The following is a 25,413-nucleotide window of genomic DNA, read 5'->3' as shown; positions in this document are numbered from 1 at the left end:
GAGAACTAGAAGAAAAAAAAACAAACAAAACAAAAAACTGAAACTAGAAACATGGAACTAACATTCAAACCAGAAAAACGGCCTAACACACATGAGGTGGTACAACACAACAAAGGGCAAAGGAATACACAGGGCTTAAATATACAAGGGAGTAATGAGGGAATGGGAGACAAGAGGGAAACACAGCTGGGACTAGAAAGACATAACGAGACATGGAGAAGTAAAACTAGATACACTGACATAGGACTGTCAAAATAACCAGGAATACAAGGCACAATACCAGGAGGCACAGAGACTAAATCTAAAGGCTGGAAAATCACAGAGGTGCTAAAGAATAACTAAGGAACATGAAATACAAAAGACAAAACCACGAAAAATCCCACAAAATCCCAGAACATAGAATAAACAAAACCTAAACACGGAGTCACCCGACTTCAAACCATGATAGTGTTTTTTAAAATGAAATTTAAAAAAATAAAAATAAGTAAATGGATTCAAAAATCAACAATGTATTTCTGACATTTAAAAATATCAAATCCTCTTCTCATTTGAGAATCCATTTTCTCACTACATTTCCTTTTCCTGTTAGCTCACAGATTCGTTATTATATTAGCAAATGGATTGGCTTTGGGATTAACTGCTGGAGTAGCTAACAGATTAACTATTGGGTTAGTTATCCCATTTCCAAAATACCAAAATAATGCAAATCAGCCGTGCGATGCGATGCAAGGAGCTCTGTAATTCAGGGGTGCCCAATCCCAGTCCCCGATAGCTACTATCCGGCAGCTTTTAGATGCATCCCTACTTCAGCACCCCTGCTCAAATTGGTTAGACAGACACATTCTTGCTGCCCGCCTTTTGGCTGTGCAGGTTTGCACTGCTAAAACATGTGTGTGCTTATACAAAGGCCATCAGCCTTGGTATTTACACTCTAACCAACAAAGATGAAGAATGAAGGGACTCTTCAGTCAAATGGAGAGCTGAGGCTCCGAGTGTGGGCCTGAAGACAGCCTGACCACCTGTTGAAGGTAACGTGCTGACTTGGCTAATGCTAACATCACCGCATATAGCCCAACGCTTTTAAGATCATGTTAGATTATGAAAATTTGACCTGTTACTTTATACACAGTGTTAGAGCAATAGTTGCAACCTACGGCCTTTAAACTCATGATTAAAATGCTGTCTGTAAACTCATCAGTCCAGATGTTACTGCATACCTTTGTGAGGCTTAGCGTTAGAAGAACTGAGACAGGGTGATTAGAATAATAGCTCTTAGTTCTCTATTGACTGAAGTCCATTTATTTTAATATATGGGCGCACCTATTTCTGGATGGTTCAAAATCTGATCGCTTAGATTTCTGAATCTAAAGAGTGAATGCATTTAAAGCAGGAACTGCGCACCTTGCTATCAAAAGTTTGGTAAAGTAGCATGAGTACTGTAAAGTTTTGTAGAGTCCTTTTAAAAAATCACACAAGCAACACACCACATCTGGCATATATAGTTACATTTTATATAGTACACTGTTGAAATTGTAAACTGTATAATCCAGTGATCCACTTATTAGTAATTTTTGAGTAAATGGACGTCACTGATAAATCAGTGGTGAAATATACCTGCAGGTGTTTTTAACAAACTGTTTCTTGTTTTTGTTGAATTCATCAGCAGCTGTGGAGAGATGTATTTGAATATCTTCTGCTCCTCTTTTCCTAACCTGGAAGCTAAGGATGGCTTAATCCACACCTGGACACAAGCCTTACCACTTATCATAGATGTTACACCCTCCATGCAGCAACTCCAGAGAGAGACCCACGACCACTGATTAGGATTAGCCAGAAATATGTCCCTTTCTGGCAGCTGTGGTAACTTATAATAAGAAAGTTTGCATTTGAAAAATGCTGGGTCATGTATGAATTGTCTGAGACCATGTGTCATCATACAAGGATATTACATTTAGGCTTTTCTGCACCCTCATTCTTAATTAAGTGTTTTAAACTTTGATAAAATATGGCAACTTTGTGTTGTGCTGGGAATTTTTGACCATTCTTCCAGAAGCACATTTGTGAGGTCAGACACTGATGTTGGACCAGAATGCCTGCCTCACAAGTTCTACTCTAATCCAAAACTGTAGTATTGGGTTGATGTCAGGACTTAATACAAGCCAAACTTGCTCATCCATGTCTTTAAGGACCTTACTGTGTGCACTGGTGTCCAGCCGTGCTGGAAAAGGAAGGGACCATCCACAAACTGTGGCAGGTCGTTTCATAACCACAAGGAATTTGATATGAAATGAAATTGTTGCACGATATCGTCCAAAATGTCTTGGTATGCTGAAGCATTATAAGTTCATTTTGACCGGAGGGCGATCCTAACTTCCTGCTCTACCACACTTTACACTTGGCACAAAGCAGTCAGACAAGTACCCATCTCCTGACAACTGCCAAACCCAGACTCATCCATTGGATTGCAAAATGGAGAAACAGGATTTGTCACTCCAGAGAACACTGAGTCCATTGGTGGCATGTTAATTTTTATATCTGTGGCCATGGAAGTGATTGGAAGACTTGAATTCAATGATTTGAATATATGATTTAATAGATTTGACAATATGGTGTATTTTGGACCATTTCTCACAAGAGGTCTCAGTTTTGAAGGGTGCCTCCTCCAGACTTCATGTTTCAGCTCCTTCCATAGATGTTTAACAGGATTTAAATTAGGGATCATAAAATGCCACTTCAGAATAGTCCAATGTTTTACTCTAAGCCACTCTTGGGTGTTTTTAGCTCTGTGTTTGGGACCATTATCCTGTTGGAGGACCATGACCTACAACTGAGACAAAACTTTCTAAAACTGGGTAGAACATTTTGCTCCAGAAAGCCTTGACAGTGTTGAAATTTGATTTAGGCATAGATTCAAGACATATAGTGCTGATGTGACTTGCCAAAAAACTCCAGTTTTGTCTCTTCTATGCACCGGCCATTGTCCCAGAAGCTTTGTGACTTGTCAATATTCATTTGGGCAAATTCCTGTCTCACTTTTTTAAGCTTTGCTTTCAACAGTGGTGTTCTCCTCCGTCATCTTCCATTAAGTCCACCTTGGCTTAAATAGCAATGGATGATTTGATCTGCCACTGATGTATCTTGGCCTTGGAGTTCACCTTTTATCTCTTTGTAAGCTATTATGCCGTCGTTGGTTACCATTCATATCACTGATCTCTTCAGTAAGGAGTAAAAGCAGTGCACGCTTTAGGGTTTTAGCAAAATGTGATTAACAGATTACTCATCAACCCTGGTTTCACCATAAGCCTTCATAATCAGGACTTCACACATCATCTGGTGACATTTTCCCCTTAAAATGACTAATTGTTATATTTTACACCAATTAGGAAAAGTCATATTTCCAATTGATGCGCACACCCTGCACTTTAATTTAAACATCAAAACATGTGGAATCTAGTCCAATGACAAACCAAATGAATACCCTGAACACCCTGACAACCATTCTCATGTCATGTCTTAGCATACAGCAGACTTTCCTAGTTAGTGAATGTAGTCTTGCATAAGTAGGATGTGATTCGAGTGAATCATGTGATGTAGAATTTGGAGTAAAATTTCCCAATATTGCGTCAGGCTATCCAGTAATATTTTTGATTTGCATTTTGTTACTTTTGAATCATCACAAAGGCATCTGTGTTGAAACTGTTTATGGGTGAGTGTGATGCCCAGAGAGTTCGTAGATCCCTGTAACAGCTTGGTGGTTTTTTGTTTTGCTTACTTTTCAAAAGTTGCACATGTTGTTATTTATCATTATACTCAAATTACTCATTATACTCAAATTAAGTCAACAAGTTTTTTTTTTTGGTTTTTTTCCCCTTTGAGTCTAGAAAACTGCAGTCAATATATAAAGGGATTCTGTTGTGTTTTTACTTACTTTTCATCATGTACTGTTACAGTGGTGGATCTTCATATTGAAGTTGGTCATTTTTTTAAAATAATGAAGTCAACATATGTACAAATAATCCCTGTGATCCACAAGCCCAATATAAAATGTACAAGAATTATTTTGAACTATGGATTATATAAAGCTAATCCAACACTGCTTAATAATAATCAAAACGAGAAAAAAAAAAGTAATATCAGCACATTTAATTTATGGTTCAGTAACAATCCAGTCTGGGCTGGAAAACATTTCTATTTTTCTAGCAATAAGAGAGGCAAAAATATATTTAAGTTTCATATTTATGATTTTGTTTTCCAATGCCTATGTGGTGTAGTGGTTATTACTTTTGCCTAATGGTATTGTAATTGTAATTGCAGCTTACATTGTGTTCTTCTCACGCAAAAGAATCCATGTAAGGACTCCTCCCTCTTAATTGTTTTTCTGCGTGCACACATTTTTTTTATATGTACCCCACCCACATAGACACATAAACCCATCATTCCTCACATAGGCACCAAAGGAAAAAAAATAGGAAACAACAACAACAGAAACACTCCTAAATGCACAGATACGCTAGCTGTCCTGCTGAATGAGGGCTTTGGCTTTCTGCAGGTCGTGATCGACTGCATCATCTACAAACTGAACCCAGGTCAGCTTTGACTCCACTCACACATGACTGGATCTGGAAGGGTTGTGACAATGATAAACAATTTATTTTCATATCACTTATAGAAAGAAACCACCGTGCCGAACATGGACATGAACTAATAATATTCAGGTTTAATCTAACCCGGAAAAATGCAACAGAAAATGATCAGGTATGATCAGATGTTCAGATGCTCCACCCACGTGTTTTTGAATGCTTACTCTGGACTGCACATACAGCACCTGCCGATTGTTCTCTGACCTGCATTAGTTGAATTTCATCTTCTTTCATCATTGAGTACGTTGCTGAATGTGTGCTGGCCCTCAGATACTACCTGTAGGGATTTGTTGTGCAATATGTTTTTGTCATTACAATTCTTATGAATTGTGCAACTAGACCTAAACTGTACCAGGCTTTAAACAATTTTAAGTCTATGGGAACTGACTTCCTGTCAACAGCCAGCTTAAAGTGCACTTTCTGGCTTTGTATTCATAAAAAACACACAAATAAATAAATAAACATTGGACTATAATTTTAAAAGGGCTGGTTCTAAATGTCACAGTCAATGTGAAATTCACAGCACATAGTGTGTTTACCTGTTCAGTTTCCTCTATGGCATCTTTCACAACACAAATCTCACACGGCAGAACCACCATCTTATTATCTGTAGAACAACAACACATTTGTTATTAAAACCTTGTAACACTTTGAGGAAAATCATCAGCTAAAGATAAGAGCCCTCCTACATCAGTATGTTAGTCTTAATTTTTAATGTTGTTTCAGATAAACCACTCCTCTGATGTGATGACAGATTTTTTTCATTTTTTTGTGACGTCAAAATCTGTGGGTTGTTGTTTGTTTTTTCTTTCTTTCTTTTATTTTTTAAATCTAATTTACACATATTTCTAATTAAATGTGGAATATTTGATTGGTTTTGATGAAACAGGTTATGATAATGATGCACACAGGTGCGGTTAAACTGGGAGAACAACATCGCCACCTGCCGGTTTAACTGTAATACTGCTACAGCTGCTGCCACAATTGAATGTAAAGACATGTCGACATGCTGAAGCATACCAAGCATAAGTTTATTTTGACCGGAACTAAGAGGGTGATCCTAACTCCCTGCTCTACCACACTTTACACTTGGCACAAAGCAGTCAGACAAGTACCCATCTCCTGACAACTGCCAAACCCAGACTTGTCCATTGGATTGCAAAATGGAGAAACAGGATTTGTCACTCCAGAGCAGTGGCAGTCCTAGCCTGTTTGGCGCCCTGGGCGCAGATTAAAATCTGTAACATAATGTATTGTTTGGAGTTTAGTCTGTTACTGTTACTATTTTTACAATTTCTTCTTGGAGCAACTGTAACCCACATAATTTCCTTAGGGATTAAGTGTCATGATCCGGAGTTTGTGACTCTGTGTTTATGTTTTAGTAGTTATTATTATTCTGGGTTTTGTTTTCATGTTCCCATGTGTTCCCCAGTCTGTGTGAAGTTTTTGTGTTGTGTCATTGCGTGTATGTGTTTCCTGTTTTATTTTGAAGGTCTGCGTCTTATGTGAGTGTTTTCAGATTGCCTCCCTAATCTCGTCACGTTAATCACTCCCAGCTGTGTCCCCCACCTGTGTGTGATCTCCCTGTGTTCTCTGAGTGTTTTTAAGTCTTGTCTTCTGTCTTAGTCGTTGCTGGTTCGTCTGTGTTGTTTCCCCTCGGTCTCCCTGCGTCTCTCCGTATGTATTTCCCCGGACCTCCCTGCATCTTCGTTTCTGGTTTGTTTTGTTAGTTTTACCCAGTTTAGGTTTTCCTGTTTCACCTTCACCCATGCCATTGCTGTTTGTATTTTCTTTTTTTAAATAAATACTCATCTGCACCAGAGCTGCCGCATTTTGGGTCCTATCTCCAATTCCACACGTCTGCCACCGCGGACGTGACATTAATAAAGTATTCTGATTCTGGTTGTTTCAGGATGACCTGCAATTATCCAACGACACATCTGCTTACCTGTATCTTTTGCTCATTTCTCCTTCTCTTCTTTTCTCTTTTTTCTAAACTGAGGACCTGATGGCTTTGAACTTTTCTTGTCCATCTTCCATTGCTTTTAATTTTGCACTCCAGTATGAACACAAATCCCCCAACCCCAGGATCACCACAACATAACCTAACAGACCTACACCTTAGTTCACAAATTCACTTTGTCTAAGGCTACGTCCACACGTACCCGGGTATTTTTAAAAACGCAGATTTTTCTATGCATTTGTACCTTTCGTCCACACGTAAACGGCGTTTTCGGTCACTGAAAACGGAGATTTCTAAAAACGCCTGCCAGGGTGGATATTTTCGAAAACTCCGTTTTTGCATTTATGTGTGGACGAGAAAAACGCAGAAAACGCAGCGTCAAAGGTGTGCGCCTTTTTTGACGTCACACTGTGCGCCACATTATTGTTTCGGTGCAATGAATTTCTACAATACTGTTACTGTTAATTGTACTCTCTGCAGTGTTTAAATGCTTACATATACACACACAGCTACTGTCCCTCCACACATATGACTCGGTTCTGCTTCTATGCCCCATCCTTGTTTACTATTTCCCATCGAGGCTTCTAGACTTCTGATTGGCCAACATTTCTACACGGTTTGGAATATATCGCCACCTGTTGCTTTGGCATGTTCCTAGCAGCGTTTTCCTTCATTTCTGCGTTTACGTGTGGACGGGATTATTTCTTTTAAACGAAAACAGAAAATCTCCGTTTTCAAAAATACCCGTGTACGTGTGGACGTAGCCCAAGGTGTATTTCTAGGATTTCGCACAACCCAAGATTCAAATCATGAATAGATAATGGGCTTGGATTCAGATATCTACTGATACCAGTGTTAAATAATAAAGCTGTACTTGAATGTGAGGTAAAAACTGGAAATCATTCTATTTATGTAAGGCAACATCAGTTTAGGCATGAACATAGCTTTGTTAATTTTTTGCAATATAATTGGACAAATAAATACATTCAAGAATATTATTCACTGCATTTGTATAGTATAAGTTTAGTATAAAATTAGAATTGACTTTACTGCAGTACAGACTTCTTAGCTGCTCCCTTTATGTGTTATTACAGCGGATCATCTGCCTCCATCTAACCCTATCGCCAGCATCCTCCTCTGTCACACCAACCGTCTACATGTCTAATTATATGGTCTAAATGGTCTAATTATATATGTAGATTGAATTTTTTCCTCTTCCTTTAGTCAATTTATCAATCATACTGAAGAAGCTTTATATATACTTGAACCTATCTGACTTATTGAACCTTTCATGACATCTCCATATTTTACAACTAATAAAAGGAAATTTTAAATAGTTGTAATTCTGTGTTTGAACAATTGTAATATCATTTACTCATTTTAATGGCTTCAAAATAAAATCCAATCAAAATTTGTTGTACCAGAACTTGAAATTATCAGAACTGGTTATTATGAATTATCAATTCATAAAAAAGTACTTTTGGCCCATGTGATTGCTCTTAAATCTTCACTTAAATTAAATTAATTAGTTAGTTTTTTTTCTTAATGATCAAAATGTTATGTTTACTTGTAAAGATTGTTTCAGTGTATTTTGATCACATAAACAATATACAGAAAGTTATTTAGGAGAAGAAAATACTACACAAAATAAAGAATTTATTTATTTATTTATTTATTGCTGTTCTAGGTGTGCTTCCATCTTGGTCAGGTCTCTCTTGAAAAAGAGATTTCAATTTAGTGTCCACATTTTAAGAGAGAAATGACAACTAATACTCATTTTATTTATATATTTATTTATATATTATATATCCCCAAGCCATCCGTGCCCTAAACACACACACCCGCCCGCTCACATCATCTCACATCATCTATAATTGACTGAGTCAGGACTCTCTTCCAGACACTAAACCAAGGAACAATGTACATTTCAAATTCCTTTAATTTTAAATATGTTTATATTGTCTATCCTGTAAAATAGTCAGATGTCTATTCTTCTTAATGTACAGAATTCACCTGCTTGCTGCTACTACTGCACATTCACCCAATGTATATACTATATATATATATATATTATATATATATATATATAATGTTCTTCCTCTACAGCCCCCCCCCCCCCCCCCCCCCAATTTTTGCACATGTCGAGGAGCGTGTCAGGCTACATTTCACTGTGTGTTATACTTGTATAACTATGCATGTGACAAATAAAGAACCTTGAACCTATTGGGGTGGGGGGGGAATCTAAGCAGTGCAAATAGAACAGACTGGTATAGTTCAGTTTACTTCTCAGCCACAGGGAGGCACCTAATAAACACTTAAGAGCTCCAGTTCCTTTGGGAGATGACAAGCCTGTCTGACAGCAAATATTACTGTTGTATTGTTGCTGTGTGTGTGCGTGTGTGTGTGTGTGTGTCTGTTTTTCAGTTTGTTGTCTGTATATCAGGTTTAGCCACATTCTTTATGTTATGCAAACTTTAGTTTTGACATTAGCATTGCTGTAAGTAACAGCTTAAAACAGTAGTGTGAGCTTTTATAACAGTGTACATGGTGCCAGTGATGACATATAATACAAATAAATTAGACATTTTTGTGAAACAGCAATGATGCACTTTCTGTCCAGAAGCACAAGCCTGTGGTGCAAGGTCACACCTGAACAGATCTGCATCCAACAGTGCTTTAACCATTAAGACAATTAAAAAAACAAAACAAAAACAGTGATTATAATAAACCAGTAATAGTATAATTAGTGCTTTTTACACATGAAACACAACAACAGCTGTCTAAAGGCACTTTACATTATAAGGTAAAGACCCCACAATCCAAACAGACAATTTAACACATTAGTCTGTTTGGATTGACTCCCTTTTGGAGCCAGTCTCAAAAAAGTTTCTTCTGGAAAATCACTAAATGAAAGTAAAGAAAAAAAACATCTCTTATTAATCTCTTATCACATTGCTTTTTAAAGCTACTAAAGTATTTTTAGAGTTACTTTTTACGGATTTACTCATTGAAATTACACAGCTCCTGCTCTGTGATTCTGAGGATTTATGGGAGGACAGTCAGTGTCTTGTTAACTGGGTTCATGAAAACCACTTCAGCAGCGGTGCTCTGGTTCACTCTCGCTTGACTACGAAGCTGAAAAAACAAAAATCTCACCGTTTACTTATTAGTCATTTTACAAACTTTGTGATGTGCAGTATTGTCCCCAACCTGCAGAAAAATAGAAATCCCAAAGCATGTGTGTTTAGTTTGCGCAGCTTCATCTTTTTTTTTCCATTAGTAACAATAAACGTGACGGCCCACATCATACAACACAACAGATACACGTTTTGCATGTTTTATACACAATCATTCATAAAGAAAAACACCCCATTACTTATGACTGTCACACATGGTATCAGATAAAAGTTTGGACACACTTGAGTGTCCCATCCTTAATGGATAAACATGGACACTGGTGGACATTAAAACACTAAATACCCAATTACATTCAAATGCACGTCCATCAGGAATGACACATTTTTTTGTTTTTGTTTATAAGCCTTTATTCTTCTAACACGAGAAGATGATGATCGCGTCAGAGTAAATTCTGCTTCTCATCAATACATTGTCATTGGGAAAAATTAACATACCAAATATAGTTATTTATGTATTATTTGCTTAAAGTACTGCTAAACCCAAGAACAGCCTCAAGCAGCTGCTGGCATAACTGTAGACTTTTACTTTATATTTCTGTATATTATATATTTATCTTTATATTTAGCATTAAACCAAGTAAAACAGGAGATACCAGCAGCAATGAGCTTATGTGACAGCTATGTGATGGAGATTGGAGGATCCAACAGAATGACATCATTCACTGCTAGGTACACATTTTTCGGCTCCAGCTTATCTGTGACCATAGCTGAAATCTTCATGCTCTCACAGTCCACCATGTGCTCATGGTACACCAAGAAGGGGAATAAAAAAGGGATGGACAGATCTGGGGCAGATAGAGAGAGAGGTTCATAATTGTTGCTGTGTCTCATATGACCTGCAGATGGATTCATTTTCACGTTTCACTGTCAATCTGGTATTGAGCTATGTCTAGTCTAAGAATTAAACAAAGTACTTGTGTCCAGAGACCCACCTTTCCCAGGCAGCAGTGTCCCTTCCTTCACCTCACTCTGGATGTTTTCAACCGGTGAGACATTGTATCTCATGGCCTGGATGCTGATTTTGATGGACACAGGCCTGGCAGTGCTGCTCTCACTGTTCAGCACCAGCTTCAGACTCACGTCCTGACCGTCCTTTGGCTTGGATACCTGCAGCACCACAAATAGTGTAATAAGGTATGAGTTCTTGTGTACCAGGTGTAATATGCATCATGTTTAGCTTCAGATTTTTTAGATTTTTTGTAGGTAATGTCCATTGTTTGTTTTTTTTCCAAAAATTAAAGTCCGACTAAGTTGTGTGTGTGTGTGTTTTTGTTTATTCAAACTGCATTTAATATAAAGAGCATGAAACACAGCTAGTTTATAGCCTTTGGCTATTAATGGTCTGGGGTTCATAATCAGACTGTGATCAGTGTGTTTCATGCCTTTTGTATGCACAAGAAAAAATTACAAAATACAGTTTTACCATCACAGCTGTTAGCAAGGTTTGATGTCATCTTCAGCTGCAGTACGGCTCATATCCAGTTTACTTTTATTGTTTCATACAGTGTGTGTGTTTACATTACTCAGACATGAAAAGCTCTACTTTAAAGTATAAAAAGCGATTGATGATTTTATTTCCTAAGAGTCAAACATGACTGTATGATTCTCAAACTACATATATGAGGGAGAACATTTCAAACTGACATGGTGGATTGGATGAGCTTTTATTTGTTAACTGATTTGGTTAACTTATTCAAAATAAAGTAAAAAAGGTCTATGTCTAACAGTTAGACATAAAATTCACACTTTGAGAGAAAAGTAAATATGAAAATACTAATGAAGTGATACAACAGGAACTCTGAAATGTGTGTGTGTGTGTGTGTGTGTGTGTGTGTGTGTGTGTGTGTGTGTGTGTACAAAGGAACTGTTCAACTCTTTACCACAGAATTTAGTTCTGATCTGTATCTCTCTCTGTTTGCTTTCTCAATATAAGCCATATGAGCTTGTGTCATCTTACCAGACACTGTCCTTGGTCTCTTTCTCTCTGACCCCATAGTCAGCATGGTACACATCAATGATCAGATTCTTGTTACTGTCATGAGCTGACTGATAGTTGGTGACCACACGGCATGGGATGCCCAACAGACGCATTACTGGAACCACAAACACAAAGAAAAAAAAGTCAATGAGAAATTTCTCAAATTGCACATTCGTTTTTCATTTTATTTTTAAATGTTGTTGTTCTTATTGTTAAGCCACTAGCTGGGGTTGCACTCCCCCAGTGATGGAAAGTGTCAGGAAAAGACAGATGACAGAACCACATATAACCACATGTGGTTATTTTAGTTGTTTTTGTACTCCAATTTGCACTAAGCACTGCGGCCATTCTCCTCTGACCTCTTAAAACAGGGCATTTTCTCCCAGAAACTGGTGCTCACTGGATATTATCTGTTTTGCAGACCATTTTCTATAAAACAGAGATGTTTGTGTGTGAAAATCCCAATAGATCAGCAGTTTGTGGGATACTCAAACCAGCGATTCTGGCATCATCAACCATCTCACTTCAAGTCATCATCTTTCCTTCCTCATTCTGATGATTCATTTTGAACTACCATGTCTGCTTTTCTATGTCTACATGCCTAAATCAATTTAGTTGCTGCCATGTGATTGGCTGTTTAGATATCTGCATTAACGAACAGTCTATCAGATGTACCCAGCAAAGTAACCGTTTAGTGCATGTAGAACTAGAACCCTGTCCGGCCATAATGGAGTTTGTGTTACTGAGCATGTATATATACCTGAACACATCACGCCAGCAAATACCCAGCACTGTCCATATTTGACTGGGTGGCAGCCGATGTTGTGCCAGCGCTTCAGGATGTGACAGCTGCCAGACCAGTGAGAGGGTTCATCCCCACCCCAAAATGGACCTGCCCACCGTCCCTCCAGGACGCCATATTCATCTCCACTGTTGATCTGGAAGAAAAAAGGAATGCAAAGTTCTCTCTCATAATGTGATTTATACATGTGAGCATTGTCCCCTCTCAAAATGACTGTGAACCATTAGTTAACAGCAAGCTATATTTCATATATAATGAAAACAGGACCATTTATGTTTGTTGGCTTCTTTGGCCAGCTCTCAATTTGTCGTATAAATAATACTGGAAGAGCTGTTCTTCTGGTTTGCCAAGCTGCTCACCGTAAAATAAACTAATGAATGAAAAAATTAAAATGTACTTCCAACAACTTGTTATAAATTATGTCAAAATATATAAATTAGGGAAAAATACATACATCTTCCTTCCTTCTTATTTATCCCTTCTATCTTCACACCTTACTTATTTTCTTCCTTCCTTTAATTTACTCTACTTCTAACTCCCTTTTTCATTCTTCATTTCCTTCCTTCTTTCTATAATTTTTAATTATTCCTTCATTTTATATTGCGTTCGTATTTTACTATTATAGTAATATATTTTATTATTATACCCTAATTATTAATTAGGTAGGTAAATTATTAATTATTATTATAAACACTTCAAATCACCTTCTTGCAGAAATGTTCTAGGCAAATGACACACGGAGCATATATCCTACCATGGCGCTGACCACACGGCTGACATAGATGGGGTTACAGTGAGCAGAAGCATCCTTAGCTGGGTTTTCCAGGTGCTTTGGGTTGACATCTAAGATCTTCAGACAAATTTTTGCCATGTCCTCTTCAAACTGGACAGGAAGAGAGCAGCTTATCTTAAACTGCAGGGTTGTAGGTTATTACATAGAAGATTATTATCATGATTTTAAAAAACATATTTATACCTGCCCAAAGTCCCAGTGAATAGATATGAGGTAGTCCCCACTTCCTTTGTAGATTATGCCATGTTCATTCATCACATACTCCTGTGTCTCTGCCTCATCACAGATAGACACTGAATCATCTAAAGAGAGACAGGGATCGGGGTAAAAACATGAGACAGGCAGATCAATGATTGGTAGTTGTTGTTTTTTTTGTTTTTTTTTAATGAAAACCCATCAACAGATGAGCAGTGTTGATGGACAGTTAGTCAAACAGGTGGGCAGACAAAAAGATAACAAACCTACCAGGACACCAGGGATTGAAGAGCACTACCAGATTTGCCAACAATGTTTCCTCGTCCCTATATCTGGTAGTTAAGTTGTACTTTCCGATTGGAGCGTCAGCTGGAGGGGTAATGGTCAAATTTAAGGAGCCTGTTAGTGGGTAGGATCTCTTCTCCAGCTCCACCTTCCACACTGCCTTTGCTGACGGCGAACACTGGATTTTGTCAGGGATACCAAAGCATGACTTTGTCCCGAGGTCCTCAGATGGATTTTCTCCTGTAGAGAGGATTCACAGAGATCAATAACATAACAATACAATACCTTCAAGCTACTAATTTTAACCAAAGAGTCTACATGAAAGATGTAAAGAAGAAAAACTGAGTTATATCTGCATTATTTCTAATGGCCAGCAGGGGGCAACTGCTTAAAAAAAAGTGGAGTTGCAAAGAACAGTATAAGAAAACAGCAATAAGTAAACACTTTTCTAATGAGTTTATACTCTCAGTTCCTATGTTCAAGTTTTACTGAATCCAACAAAATGTTCCTGTTATATGTTTTTTCTTCATTATCGTCAAAAACAATGATAAGCTAGATATGTTTGAGGGTGGATCTGCTCTGTGATTGACAAGTCCCTATTAGAAAAGTACGGTTCCTCAGTCAGTTCCCTTGACATGTTAGACAAATCAGGGCTTCAAAACAGTGGTCCATAAACTGGTCAAAGATGTCACACCGGCCGGGTCCAACAAGCAGCCTGGGATCATCTTGAGAGAGAACAGAACAAAAGGCAGCCAAAACCCAAAGAAGAGGTTTGAATGCCCTTCAGAAAACCTGGAAAACTAATACTGAAGACTATTTACAGAAATTTAATGAAAGCTTGCCGTAGAGAGTTCAGGCTTCATTGAGGAATGGAGCTGGAACCTGATGCCAGCAAAAGGCTGAAAGGTGTGTACCCAAAAAAAGAAAATCAACTGTCATATCCAACTGTGCTAGTTGGCAAACGCCTTTAAGTAAATCTTAGATTACTTATAAAAGAGCCTTTCCCTTACGTGTCACGTCTGGGATTTTCCTCACCCTTATAGTCTGCCCCACCCTTATTGGTTTCACCTGTTTTTATTATTCTTGATCTTTATTTATTTTTCTCTTTTTTAATTCGATCAGCTCATTAATAAAACCCTACTTTCTGCTTGGAATACCTGATTCTGGTTTTGTGTATTTGAATCCTCTTTTTAAAGTATACTATACTACATGCAGCCTGTGAGCAAGCACTTTTGTAACAGTGGGAAGGAAAAACTCCCTTTTAACAGGAAGAAACCTCCAGCAGAACCAGGCTCAGGAAGGGGCAGCTATCTTTATTAGGGGAGGAAGACGAGACAAAGACACTTTGAATTAACAATTGATTTTAATAAATCAATTGTTAATTCAACATTATAAATTAAACATCCATGGTTTCTGTCAGTTATTCAGAATGACAGGGTGTTAGTCTTAGGCATGTGTTCAATGATAAAAAGAAAATTTCCTTTCTCAGCATGGTTATACGCTTTCGAAAAAGTCTAATAAAAAAAATGGACTATTTAATAACATACAAACCTGTCACTGCAGCGATGGTGAGTGGGTAAAGGTCAGGCTTGAAAGGTTCTGTCAGTTCAACTTTGACGGTGAACGGCTGGCCTCGCCTCACAATCAGCTCATCCTTTGAGATTTTTTTGGTGTGTTCAGTGTTGTTGGTCTCACAGTTGAGATTCACTCCTTTAAAAACTGAGACTTAAAATAAAAAGAAAAATTATACAAACTTTAGTTTTGTGCCTCAAAAGGGCAGGGTAACAAATTAACACAATGCTCGTGTGTGATGTAAGCTCTCTGGAGAACTGCATAAAGAAGTCTGCCAATCCTCAACTGCATTTGTGAATTTTGTAACTGCACAAAAATGATCATCATGTAGCTATAACCAAAACTGGTTAGAGCTACAAGAGACAAAGTTAATTAAACTCACATTTAAAACCTGCAGATATATTCAACACTAACGCATACAAAAGCACTGCACTGACAAGTCATTTGGAAAACTGGGCCACAATTCGTAGAAGCACCTCGCCATACAATAATGAGAGTGTTTCTTCAAAAGGCAAGGAGAGACTATCGAAACCCTTCAGTTTTCTCTAAATAGAATCTATATGAGAAATACTGACTTTTATTTTCTTCTTTTTGCCTTTTCATTGTCCTTATTGTAATGAAACATGGCAAAAAGGAGAAAGAGCTATTACAGGGCTTTATTTTTTCATGATTGGAGACAGACTGATTGATTAATTGTATATATAAATGAGTGCCTAATACACATACTGAAACATCTAAGAGAACAAATGCATTCTCTCTCTGAATTTAAAAGTCTTCTTAAAACATATTTATTCGCTGAAGCCTTTGGCATTGATTAGAGGGGTTGACTCAATTTGTTTTGACATGTTTCAATTTATTTTAGTTTTTTAGTTATTTATTTTATCTTATCTCATTTTAATTTTCTTTACTTATGCTTTTAGCATGTACAGCACTTTGTGAACTCTGGTTTTATGCTAAAGTGCTTTATAAATAAAGGTGGTATGGTATGGTATGGTATCTGTGATGTAGCAAAGACTTATTATTTATTTAAAGTTTTAGTTACCTGTAGTCTCTGTTGTACATTATATATACATAAACAATGTAAGAAAACTGGTGAAAATCCCCCCAAAAAGCAAAACACTACTTGAATTTATGTGAATTGAATTAAATTAATAACACAAGCAACAAGTATTCTGCTACTGGAATTCTAAGATTCTAACACCAAGCTGCTGTCGGAAACACCCGAGTGTGAATGTTTGACAAAAAGCACTTAGGCATGCAGTGTAAAAAATATAACATATATGATTATTATAAGTGTAATATATATAAAATACATAATATAGAATTTTTAAAAAATGCTTTTATCAGTCATATTTAAATGAGCTTCAGAGTTTCTTTTAACTTCATTTTCTGGTAAACTGGTGTTAAAACTGACCTCAATCTGAGCCTAATTTGATTTAGCTTCAGGAATCTAACAGACTAAGTTACAGTAAATATCTTTAATTTTCCAGGTTGTAAAATGATGACCTACACAGTAAACAGTTGATAGAGGGGAAGAAATCATGGGAATTCAGTTTAACATGACATCACATAAAATTCTTCTATTGTTTTAATGTTATGCTTGCTTCTCTGAAGATTGTTGTTCTAAAGCATTTATTTCTATTCCCAGCAGCTGCCAGTGAGATTTCTAGGAACCGGAAAGGTGACTGAAGTCATACGATATAAGAGCATAACCTGAGTAACATGACACTCTTTGAAAAAGTCTCACATTTTTGTTTTTGACAAATCATCTTATGTAATATTTAGTAAATAAATTATATTATGTAAATAATAAATTGTAAGTAAATAAGATTACATTAAGGCTTTCATTGAGCATGTAATGCTTGCAGGAAGGCAATGTGCTCAAACATGATAATTAGGGATGGGTATCGAAAACCGGTTCTTGTTGAGAACCGGTTCCCACTGTTTCAATTCCTTGGAGTTGTTTGCCATTTTTGCAAACGATTCCCTTATCGATTCCAGTCGCCCCGAATGACGTCACCACGTTGCGGAGCGTCATTTACCTGGCAGGAAACACGGCGCCTGAGCGGCTCAAACGCTCAAAAGTTTGATTATACTTTACGAGAACGGATGACAACAGGGCAACTTGCAATACTTGCAAATATTTCATTAAAGGGAGGAAACACTACGAATATGCAAAAGCATTTGCTCACAAAACACGCAATAACCTTAAATGAATGTCGTGTTTTTAATTCCGCTCCGGACTCGTGAATCTCAACCCAGCAGCAGCGGTAACGTTTGCACAGTCCTCTCCCGTTAATGTGGCAGGTAAATAATCAACTAACAGTGCATATTATGTTAGCGCGATCTGCCTTATTACAAAACCTGCCATTACTGTGCATTTAGGTGACCATGATGAGAGAGACAGACAGAGTCTGGCTGGCTCAGATGCTGGCAGTTCTCGCTGCAGTCCGGTAGCGTCTCCTTTCAGGCCAGGATAGATGAATGTCACCGAGCAGTGACTAAGTTTGTGGTCAAAGGCTTGCACCCATTTGCCACAGCAGATGCCCCGATTTTCGGTAAGTGAATGTGTTTAATTGTAGGCAGGGACATTACTGGATATTCTGTAATTGCTACAGAATAATTTATGTTATACTTTGTTATTCCTACAGAAGACTATTTATTTTATTATTTTACATTTACAATTTCTTTTCCTGGGGACCCTGTGACACCCCATTGAAGAGCCGTAGGCTGGATCTCTTAAGATCTCACTGTTGGGTTTGTAAGGCCATGTTACTCCTAAATTTCTATCTCGTTCAAAGAGAAGATATAAAACAAAGTTCTAAGCTAATCGACCTTAGAGTTCTTTTTTAAAAAGAATCGATAAGAGAATCGATAAAGAATCGAATCGTAAACAGAATCGAAAATGGAATCGGAATCGTGAAAATCTTATCAATACCCATCCCTAACGATAATAAACCTTAGTTAATACATGTTTAAAAGTTGGTGTACTTACTCGATGGCTTGGTCTCCGATGGCATCTTTCTAGACTTTCCACATCAGTTTAGGCACAGTGACAAACTCTTGGGCAGGCACTTCATAAATGAAAACAAGATTAATTTGTATCAGAATGATGGGAAGCGAAAAATATAGAGAATGAAAGAAACAGCCTAAGATAAAAAAGTAAACAAATAATTAAAAACAATAAAAAAATAAAGTAACAACAAATTATTCTGGAGTGTGCAGGGCTATATTCTCTGCTCAGAATCCGCCAAATGCTGCAAATCTGATCAGACAGCACTTTACAGTGCAGAAGGATGCTGACCCAAAGCATACTGCAAAAGCAATTCAAGAGTTTCTTATGTAAAAAAAGAGATATTAATGACAAAGTCAGTCCCCTTGATCGGTGTTGGGGCGACCGGGCTCAGGGGGTTGGGAATCGCATCTGTAACCGGAAGGTCGCCGGTTCGATCCCTGGGCTCTCTGTTCTGGTCGTTGTGTCCTTGGGCAAGACACTTTAACCTACTTGCCTACTGGTGTTGGCCAGAGGGGCCGATGGCGCGATATGGCAACCTCGCTTCTGTCAGTCTGCCCCAGGGCAGCTGTGGCTACAACCGTAGCTGCCTCCACCAGTGTATGAATATGAGAGTGAATGAATAGTGGCATTGTAAAGCGCTTTGGGTGCCTTGAAAAGCGCTATATAAATCCAATCCATTATTATTATTGATCTCAGCCCACCTGAGCATACAAAACTGAATGCAAGGAGACTCACAAAGGTAAAGATTTAGCAGAGCAGCATTTTGAGACATTATTTGGGGATGTCTTGTTAGCTGGCGTCTAGACTTTAATCAGACATTGCCTGTAAAGTTTTTTTTTTCATTTAAGTAATAACAAGAGTAGTTACAGTATCTCACAAAAGTGAGTACATCCTTCACATTTTTGTTGACATTTTGCTATATCTTTTCATGGGACAACATTGAAGATTTGGCACTTTGATACAATGTAAAGTAGTCAGTGTACAGCTTGTATAACAGTGTAAATTTGCTGTCACTCTAAATAACTCAACACACAGCCATTATTGCCTAAACCGCTGGAAACAAAAGTGAGTACACCCCTAAATGAAAATGGCCAAATTGTGCCCAATTAGCCATTTTCCCTCACTGGTGTCATGTGACTCCTTAGTGTTACAAGGTCTCAGGTGCAAATGGGGAACAAGTGTGTTGAACTTAATGTTATTGCTCTCAGACTCTCTCAACTTCACAGGATGTTTAACATGGCACATCATAGCAAAGAATTCTCTGCCGATCTGAAAAAAAAAGTTACTCTACATAAAGATGGCCTAGGCTATAAAAATATTGCCAACACCCTGAAACTGAGCTGCAGCGCAGTGGCCAAGACCATACAGTTCCACTCAGAAACAAACCTCGCCATGGTCAACCAAAGAAGTTGACTGCACATGCTCAGTGTCATATCCAGAGGTTGTCTTTTGAAAATAGATGTATGAGTGCTGCCAGGCGTGGAGGATCAGCCTGATGGCTGTCGTCCATGAAGAAAGCCTCTTCTAAAGATAATGCACAAGAAGGCCCGCAAACAGTTTGCTGAAGACAAGCAGACTAAGGGCATGGATTACTCGAACCACGTCCTGTGGTTTGATGAGACCAAGATAAACATTTTTGGTTCAGATGGTGTCAGGGGTGTGTGGCAGCAACTAGGTGAGGAGTACAAAGACAAGTGTGTCTTGCCTACAGTCAAGCATGGTGGTGGGTTGTCATTGTTTGGGGCTGCATGACTGCTGCTGGCACTGGGGAGCTACAGTTAATTGAGGGAACCATGAATGCAAGCATGCACTGTGATCCCCTTCCTTCAGAAGGGGGGGTTAACAGTCCCCATCATAAAAAACTATGGTGGGGACTGTATATTGGGCCACATTAGTGCAATGTATTATACTAATATACCTGTGAATTATCAATGAGTAATTGTTTTAAACTAATGCATATTGTACTTTAATCAACAAGAGTCTAGATACTGCATAAACATCTAATCAAGTGTTTGTGCTCACTGTGTGATGCTTCCAGGCATTTCCTCATTTTAAATCACATTAGTAATCACAAACTGTAATCCACAAGTTACAGTCAGGTCTAATAATCACACCTCTTGTAGTGAAGTCATGCAGTGGGTTTGGTTTTTTCTTTGTTAGCAGGATTACTCAAAAAATAGATGGATTTATTTATTTTATTTTTTTTTGCAAGAGGTGAAGTTTGATCTAGCTTAAAAGTGATTAACCTCTGCAGTTCATCCAGATTTGGATCCATTTTTGGCAAGATTCTTTACTATTGTGAGAATTGGACATTTAATCTAATATCTTTATAAAAACAAAGTGAACCACAGTTAAAATTGGGAAACTCCTTATAAAGTTCTCAAGAAAATATTAACAACACATCCAGATTCAGATATTTGACTCTTGCACTTTTACCTACAGACCGTGGATAATGGACAGAACAACATAAAAAACTATAATCTGTGTCTTTCATCCCTCAGTTTAGTCTGCAGTTTAATATCAATTCTGTGTTTATAGAACCATTTCACAATAACAGGCATCACCAAGTACATTGTGAGGTACAGACCTTACAGCAGGGATGTCAAACTCATTTTACATTGTGGGCCAGCCCACTTTGATCTTAAGTGGGCACACCAGTGAAACTCTTCTTTATGTTGGTAACTAAAGTAGTTATGCATTTAATCACTGAGACCAGGGCTCTAGAGTGTGACCAATTTGGTCGCAAATGCGACCAAATTTTTCAGTGGTGCGACTAAAAAAAAATATTTGGTTGCACCTGTGCGACCAACTGTTCGGGTAGCAAAAAAAAAAAAAAAAAAAAAAAAAATCTGCAACCTTCCCTGTGGTCAACAACAGACACACATTTTGCCCCTATCGTGGACTAAACCAATCAGAGATAGTAAGGGGCGGGACCTCTCTGATTGGCCATGGTCCAGTTGAAAGTGCAGGTGGAAGACAGAGGTGAGTAGCTTGAATAAAGCGATATCAATTCATTAAATCCTGAATCGACTTTTAAATATAACTGTGTTTTGCCAGAAACGCCAGATTCTCAGATTAAAGCTCACAAAACCATTTCAACAACAACCAAACAGCAAATGAGAGCAGGTACAGGGATTCCACACAAAGACGTAAACACAGAACGGACCCGACGCATCAGAATCAACTTTGTCTTTCTCGGCTTTCTCACCCGACGGCCCGTAGACGGACACGCTGTCGGAGCTTAGCGATTCTGATGCATCCGGTCCGCTGTGTTTACGTCTTTTTGCGCTGATTCTGAGCTGCAGGTTTTGTCTCTCTCCAACCAAAATTCACCGAGCCAGCAGCAAAAGAAGCAGCAAACTGCGCTTCACATTTGATCAATGTTGTCATGAATTTTGCTGTTTTGCTTCCACGACTATTAAAATCACACTTCATGCACAGCTAGCTCTCTCTCTATCTCTCTCTGTACTTCAAGAACAGTTTCCCATCTCCAATCTCTGTTTTCTGTATTATTCATTCGCTTATTACCCACCAGTCTACCGTTGTTTACAGCGCTATGGCTGCTGTCTTTTTCTTTTCTTTTTTTCACTTAAATGACCTCGGACAAGAAAGCCTATTTTTTCTGTTGTTCAATACTGAAGAAATTTAAACTTTATATGCAGAACATTGTAGAATATTTTTAAGGTTATCTGCTATAAAAAGCCAGACCAGGAAAATCTCCTTCATGTTTTTCTGTGTTTTATTCTCAGTTACTTTCACACAAAGGCATCTGCTGTGATGTTCACAATTCTGATGAAGTCAGTACTGATAAATGATCAGAATTATAATATTTTTGACTGTCTGAGGCTAAGTTGAATCGAATCGGGACTTTGAAAACCGGAATCGAATGGATGATAGAAATCAGTGATGATACCCAGCCCTAGTGAGCCGCCTAGCCACGACAGAAGTGGATGTAGCTGTAATAGGAAAAGAACTATTGCTAACTTTTCTTTTAAGTTAAGGGCTGATCCTTCTGAAATTCATAGCCAGTGCTCTGACACGGTGTCATCAATCTTTGAATGCTGAAAAAGCACAGTGTATCCAGAAAAACACATTATATTATATAAATTATTATAAAATTTGTGTGTGCCTAACTTTTGTGCCAGTACGCCTAACTTTTTAAAGTTAGGCGTACTGGTACGCCCATGGCAAAAAGTTAGTCTAGAGCCCTGGAGACATTTTAATATAAGAAAAATCACGGGGGCAGCAGCCGAAGCAGAAAAGCCCAGACCTCTCTCTTGACCACAACGGACCAGTGCATCACCAATCCATCTATGGTTCTCCTGCTCCTCTCACTCATGAACAAGACCCCAAGATTCTTAAACTCCGTCACTTGGGTCAGTAACTCGTCCCTGACTGGCAGTGGGCACTCAGCCCTTTTCTGGCTGAGGACCATGGCCTCAGACTTGAAGGTGCTGGTGCTGATTCTGATTCTCACCGCTTTACACTCGGCCGCAAACCCCTCCAGTGCGAGCTGGAACCCACCACCTGATGATGCCTACAGAACCACATCATCCACCAAAAGCAGAGGTGAAATTTTGAGACCGCCCAAGTGGACGAACAGAATCAGTGACAAAGGGCAGCCTTGAAGGAATCCAGTCCCACCTGGAACGAGTCCAACTTATTGCCAGCTATGCAGACCAAGCCCTTTCAAGCCCCATCCATCTCCCATAGAACACCCTGACAGACATGGTCAAATCCCTTCTCCAAGTCCACAAAACACATGTGGACATGCAGACTTGATTTTACACAATTTTATTTCCTATTTGCTTTTTGCACTATGAAAAAAGACTAATTTGACTTTAGACATACTGTACAATCTGGACAAAAATAATTGTCATAAATTTGTACTTAAATTTATGTGATTATTACATATATTATTTTTTACAATATTAAATCAACATCTAGTTACATTTAAACTACATTTACATTGGTTAGTTTAAAGATACCTTTCAGTTCGAGGTAACTTTAAATTTACAAAAAACTTTTGTTTCAGGTCACAAAAACATTATAGCCCCCTACAGATGAAGCAGATGGCACATGTTATCATGAACCATATATTTCACATCTTTCTTAGCGTTACCAACTCTTGAGGGCAATATCAGGCTCCTTAGCCGCTAAATTCTCCAGTGTTCACCAGTTACTGGTGCTGAGCAGACAAACCCAATATGACAGCAGTAAAAGTATGACAATTCATTAAAGTTGAAGCTAGACAGACAGAGACAAAGTAAACAAACAAAGTAAAGTTAAGACTCCTGTTTCAGGAAATACATTGATCCATGAACTAAAAAGTGTAAAATCTGGTATGCTTTAGAGTTTTAGTGATATGCAATTTGCATGTTGCTCATTAAACCTGGTTTCAAAAACTAAGATGGTGATAGCCACAATGTTTTACTTCCAAGAACTGAGACCTTTCAAACGTGAGACAGGTAACTTTGAGTCTTTGTTCCTCAAAATTTGTGTCCTGTGGTTGTCCAGTAAACTAAAGCTTTACTTATTAAATACTATCTGTGGTTCTCCATCTGGTTCATTAATGTTAATCCCCTTTCTACAGAGAAACTGGGTTGTAACCGCTGTAAACAATCATGTGGAATCTAAGCTAATAGAAAATTGAAAAAAATTAAAACCTTGAACACCCTGGCACTGCTTGTGTCATGTCTTAGCATGCAGTTCAGCTTCTTAGTTGGTGAATGTAGTCACGCATGAATAGGATGCAATTAGCATGAATCATCTAAAGCTGACTAACCAATAATATTGCCTAATGTTGTATCAGACTATCCCATCTTTCTTTTGGTTCATGTTGACTGACCCAGGCTTTTCACAAAGACCTCAGTTGCTGATATTGGCCAGACACACAGCTCTACGGAGAGTCATGCTAGTTCCAGACTTCTTCCATCTATAGATGATGGAGGCCACTGTGGTTGTTGGGGCTGTCAGTCCCGTAGTAATTTGGATTTCATGGCTTGGTTTGTGCTCTGATATGCAGTGTCAGGTATGGGATCTTTTATAGACAAGTTCCAAATCCTGTCCAGTCAACTGAATTGCCCACAGGTTGATTACTGAAGCTGAGGAGACGTCAGACAGATGATCAGTGGAAACAGGGTGCACCTGAGCTCAATGCTGCCAACTGTGTCATGGCAAAGGCTGTGAAAACTCATGTTATACTATTTATTTATTTATTTATAATTTATTTGCAAGAATTTCAAGCAAACTTTTTATGACTTTGTAATTACAGCGTATTGTGAATTTAACTCATTTTGAAATGAGGCTGTAACATGATGAAATATAGGAACAAGTAAAGCATTGTGACTATCAGATGCACTGTACAAATAATCCCTGAGATCCAAAAACTCTGCTCTGAAGGCTGAGGGTGAATAGAGGGGCTACACAAAAACCCAATATATGTCCCCTTAACCCCTAGTGTATCATGTTTCAAACACACAGATTTTCTGTGAGTTTTTGAGACTTCTACATCATCAGTGTGATTTTTGTCATGTATGGAAATTAAAATTAACTTTAAAAAAAAGTCAGATGGTCCAGTCTGCATTTTTACAAAAAGTGTAATTTTCCTCCAATTATTTTATATTTTAGGCTTTAAGGAGATATATGGATTATTTAGTTATTCCAGTACTGTCAACTAAAAATAAAAAAATCAGTTAAACTGTATCTTTTAAAAGTTTAATATCAGAACATTCCACTTGTCGTTCAATAAGGACCTGGGCTGTGAACCATACCTATATTTCTGTGAATAAGAGGGAAAATTGCTAGATGACGACAGTACAAAGCTTCACGGGACTTCGCACACCAGTTGGTGGCATAACAGTGGAATTTTCCCCTTAAAGGGACTCACATCTACTTACTGCATAATTTTGGTAGACACACCTTTCTACAGTGAGAAAAGTAACCTTTCGTTTCCCAGTGTTTGTGCGCTCT

At 38.1% G+C, this 25,413-nt stretch overlaps 1 protein-coding gene and 2 long non-coding RNA genes across 3 annotated transcripts in view; 1 reads left to right on the top strand and 2 right to left on the bottom strand.

The window, feature by feature from the left end:
- The window catches only part of LOC120716398 (protein-glutamine gamma-glutamyltransferase E-like), a 53,149-nt gene extending 27,757 nt beyond the window's left edge, over window positions 1–25,392 (bottom strand). Inside the window, exons 1-8 of the mRNA XM_040003934.1 lie at window positions 24,290–25,392; window positions 18,421–18,499; window positions 15,405–15,578; window positions 13,839–14,093; window positions 13,557–13,675; window positions 13,335–13,463; window positions 12,539–12,716; window positions 11,758–11,893 (exon numbers count right to left, since the gene is read on the bottom strand). Of these exons, the coding sequence (XP_039859868.1) occupies window positions 11,758–11,893; window positions 12,539–12,716; window positions 13,335–13,463; window positions 13,557–13,675; window positions 13,839–14,093; window positions 15,405–15,578; window positions 18,421–18,445 (1,016 nt within the window). The 5' untranslated portion in view covers window positions 18,446–18,499; window positions 24,290–25,392. The remainder of the gene's footprint in view (window positions 1–11,757; window positions 11,894–12,538; window positions 12,717–13,334; window positions 13,464–13,556; window positions 13,676–13,838; window positions 14,094–15,404; window positions 15,579–18,420; window positions 18,500–24,289) is intronic.
- On the bottom strand, window positions 3,867–5,849 carry LOC120716438. The gene is made up of 2 exons (XR_005691897.1): window positions 5,180–5,849; window positions 3,867–4,917 (listed from the first exon to the last, which is right to left on the bottom strand). It is a non-coding gene; the product is annotated as an uncharacterized LOC120716438 (long non-coding RNA).
- On the top strand, window positions 12,503–21,261 carry LOC120716431. The gene is made up of 3 exons (XR_005691893.1): window positions 12,503–12,516; window positions 14,410–14,413; window positions 21,153–21,261. It is a non-coding gene; the product is annotated as an uncharacterized LOC120716431 (long non-coding RNA).
- Window positions 25,393–25,413: the final 21 nt, after the last annotated feature.

The sequence above is a fragment of the Simochromis diagramma genome, unplaced genomic scaffold, assembly GCF_900408965.1.
Source record: "Simochromis diagramma unplaced genomic scaffold, fSimDia1.1 OVJJ01000320.1, whole genome shotgun sequence".
Classification (NCBI taxonomy): domain Eukaryota; kingdom Metazoa; phylum Chordata; class Actinopteri; order Cichliformes; family Cichlidae; genus Simochromis; species Simochromis diagramma.
This window is presented reverse-complemented; position numbering and strand designations above follow the sequence as displayed.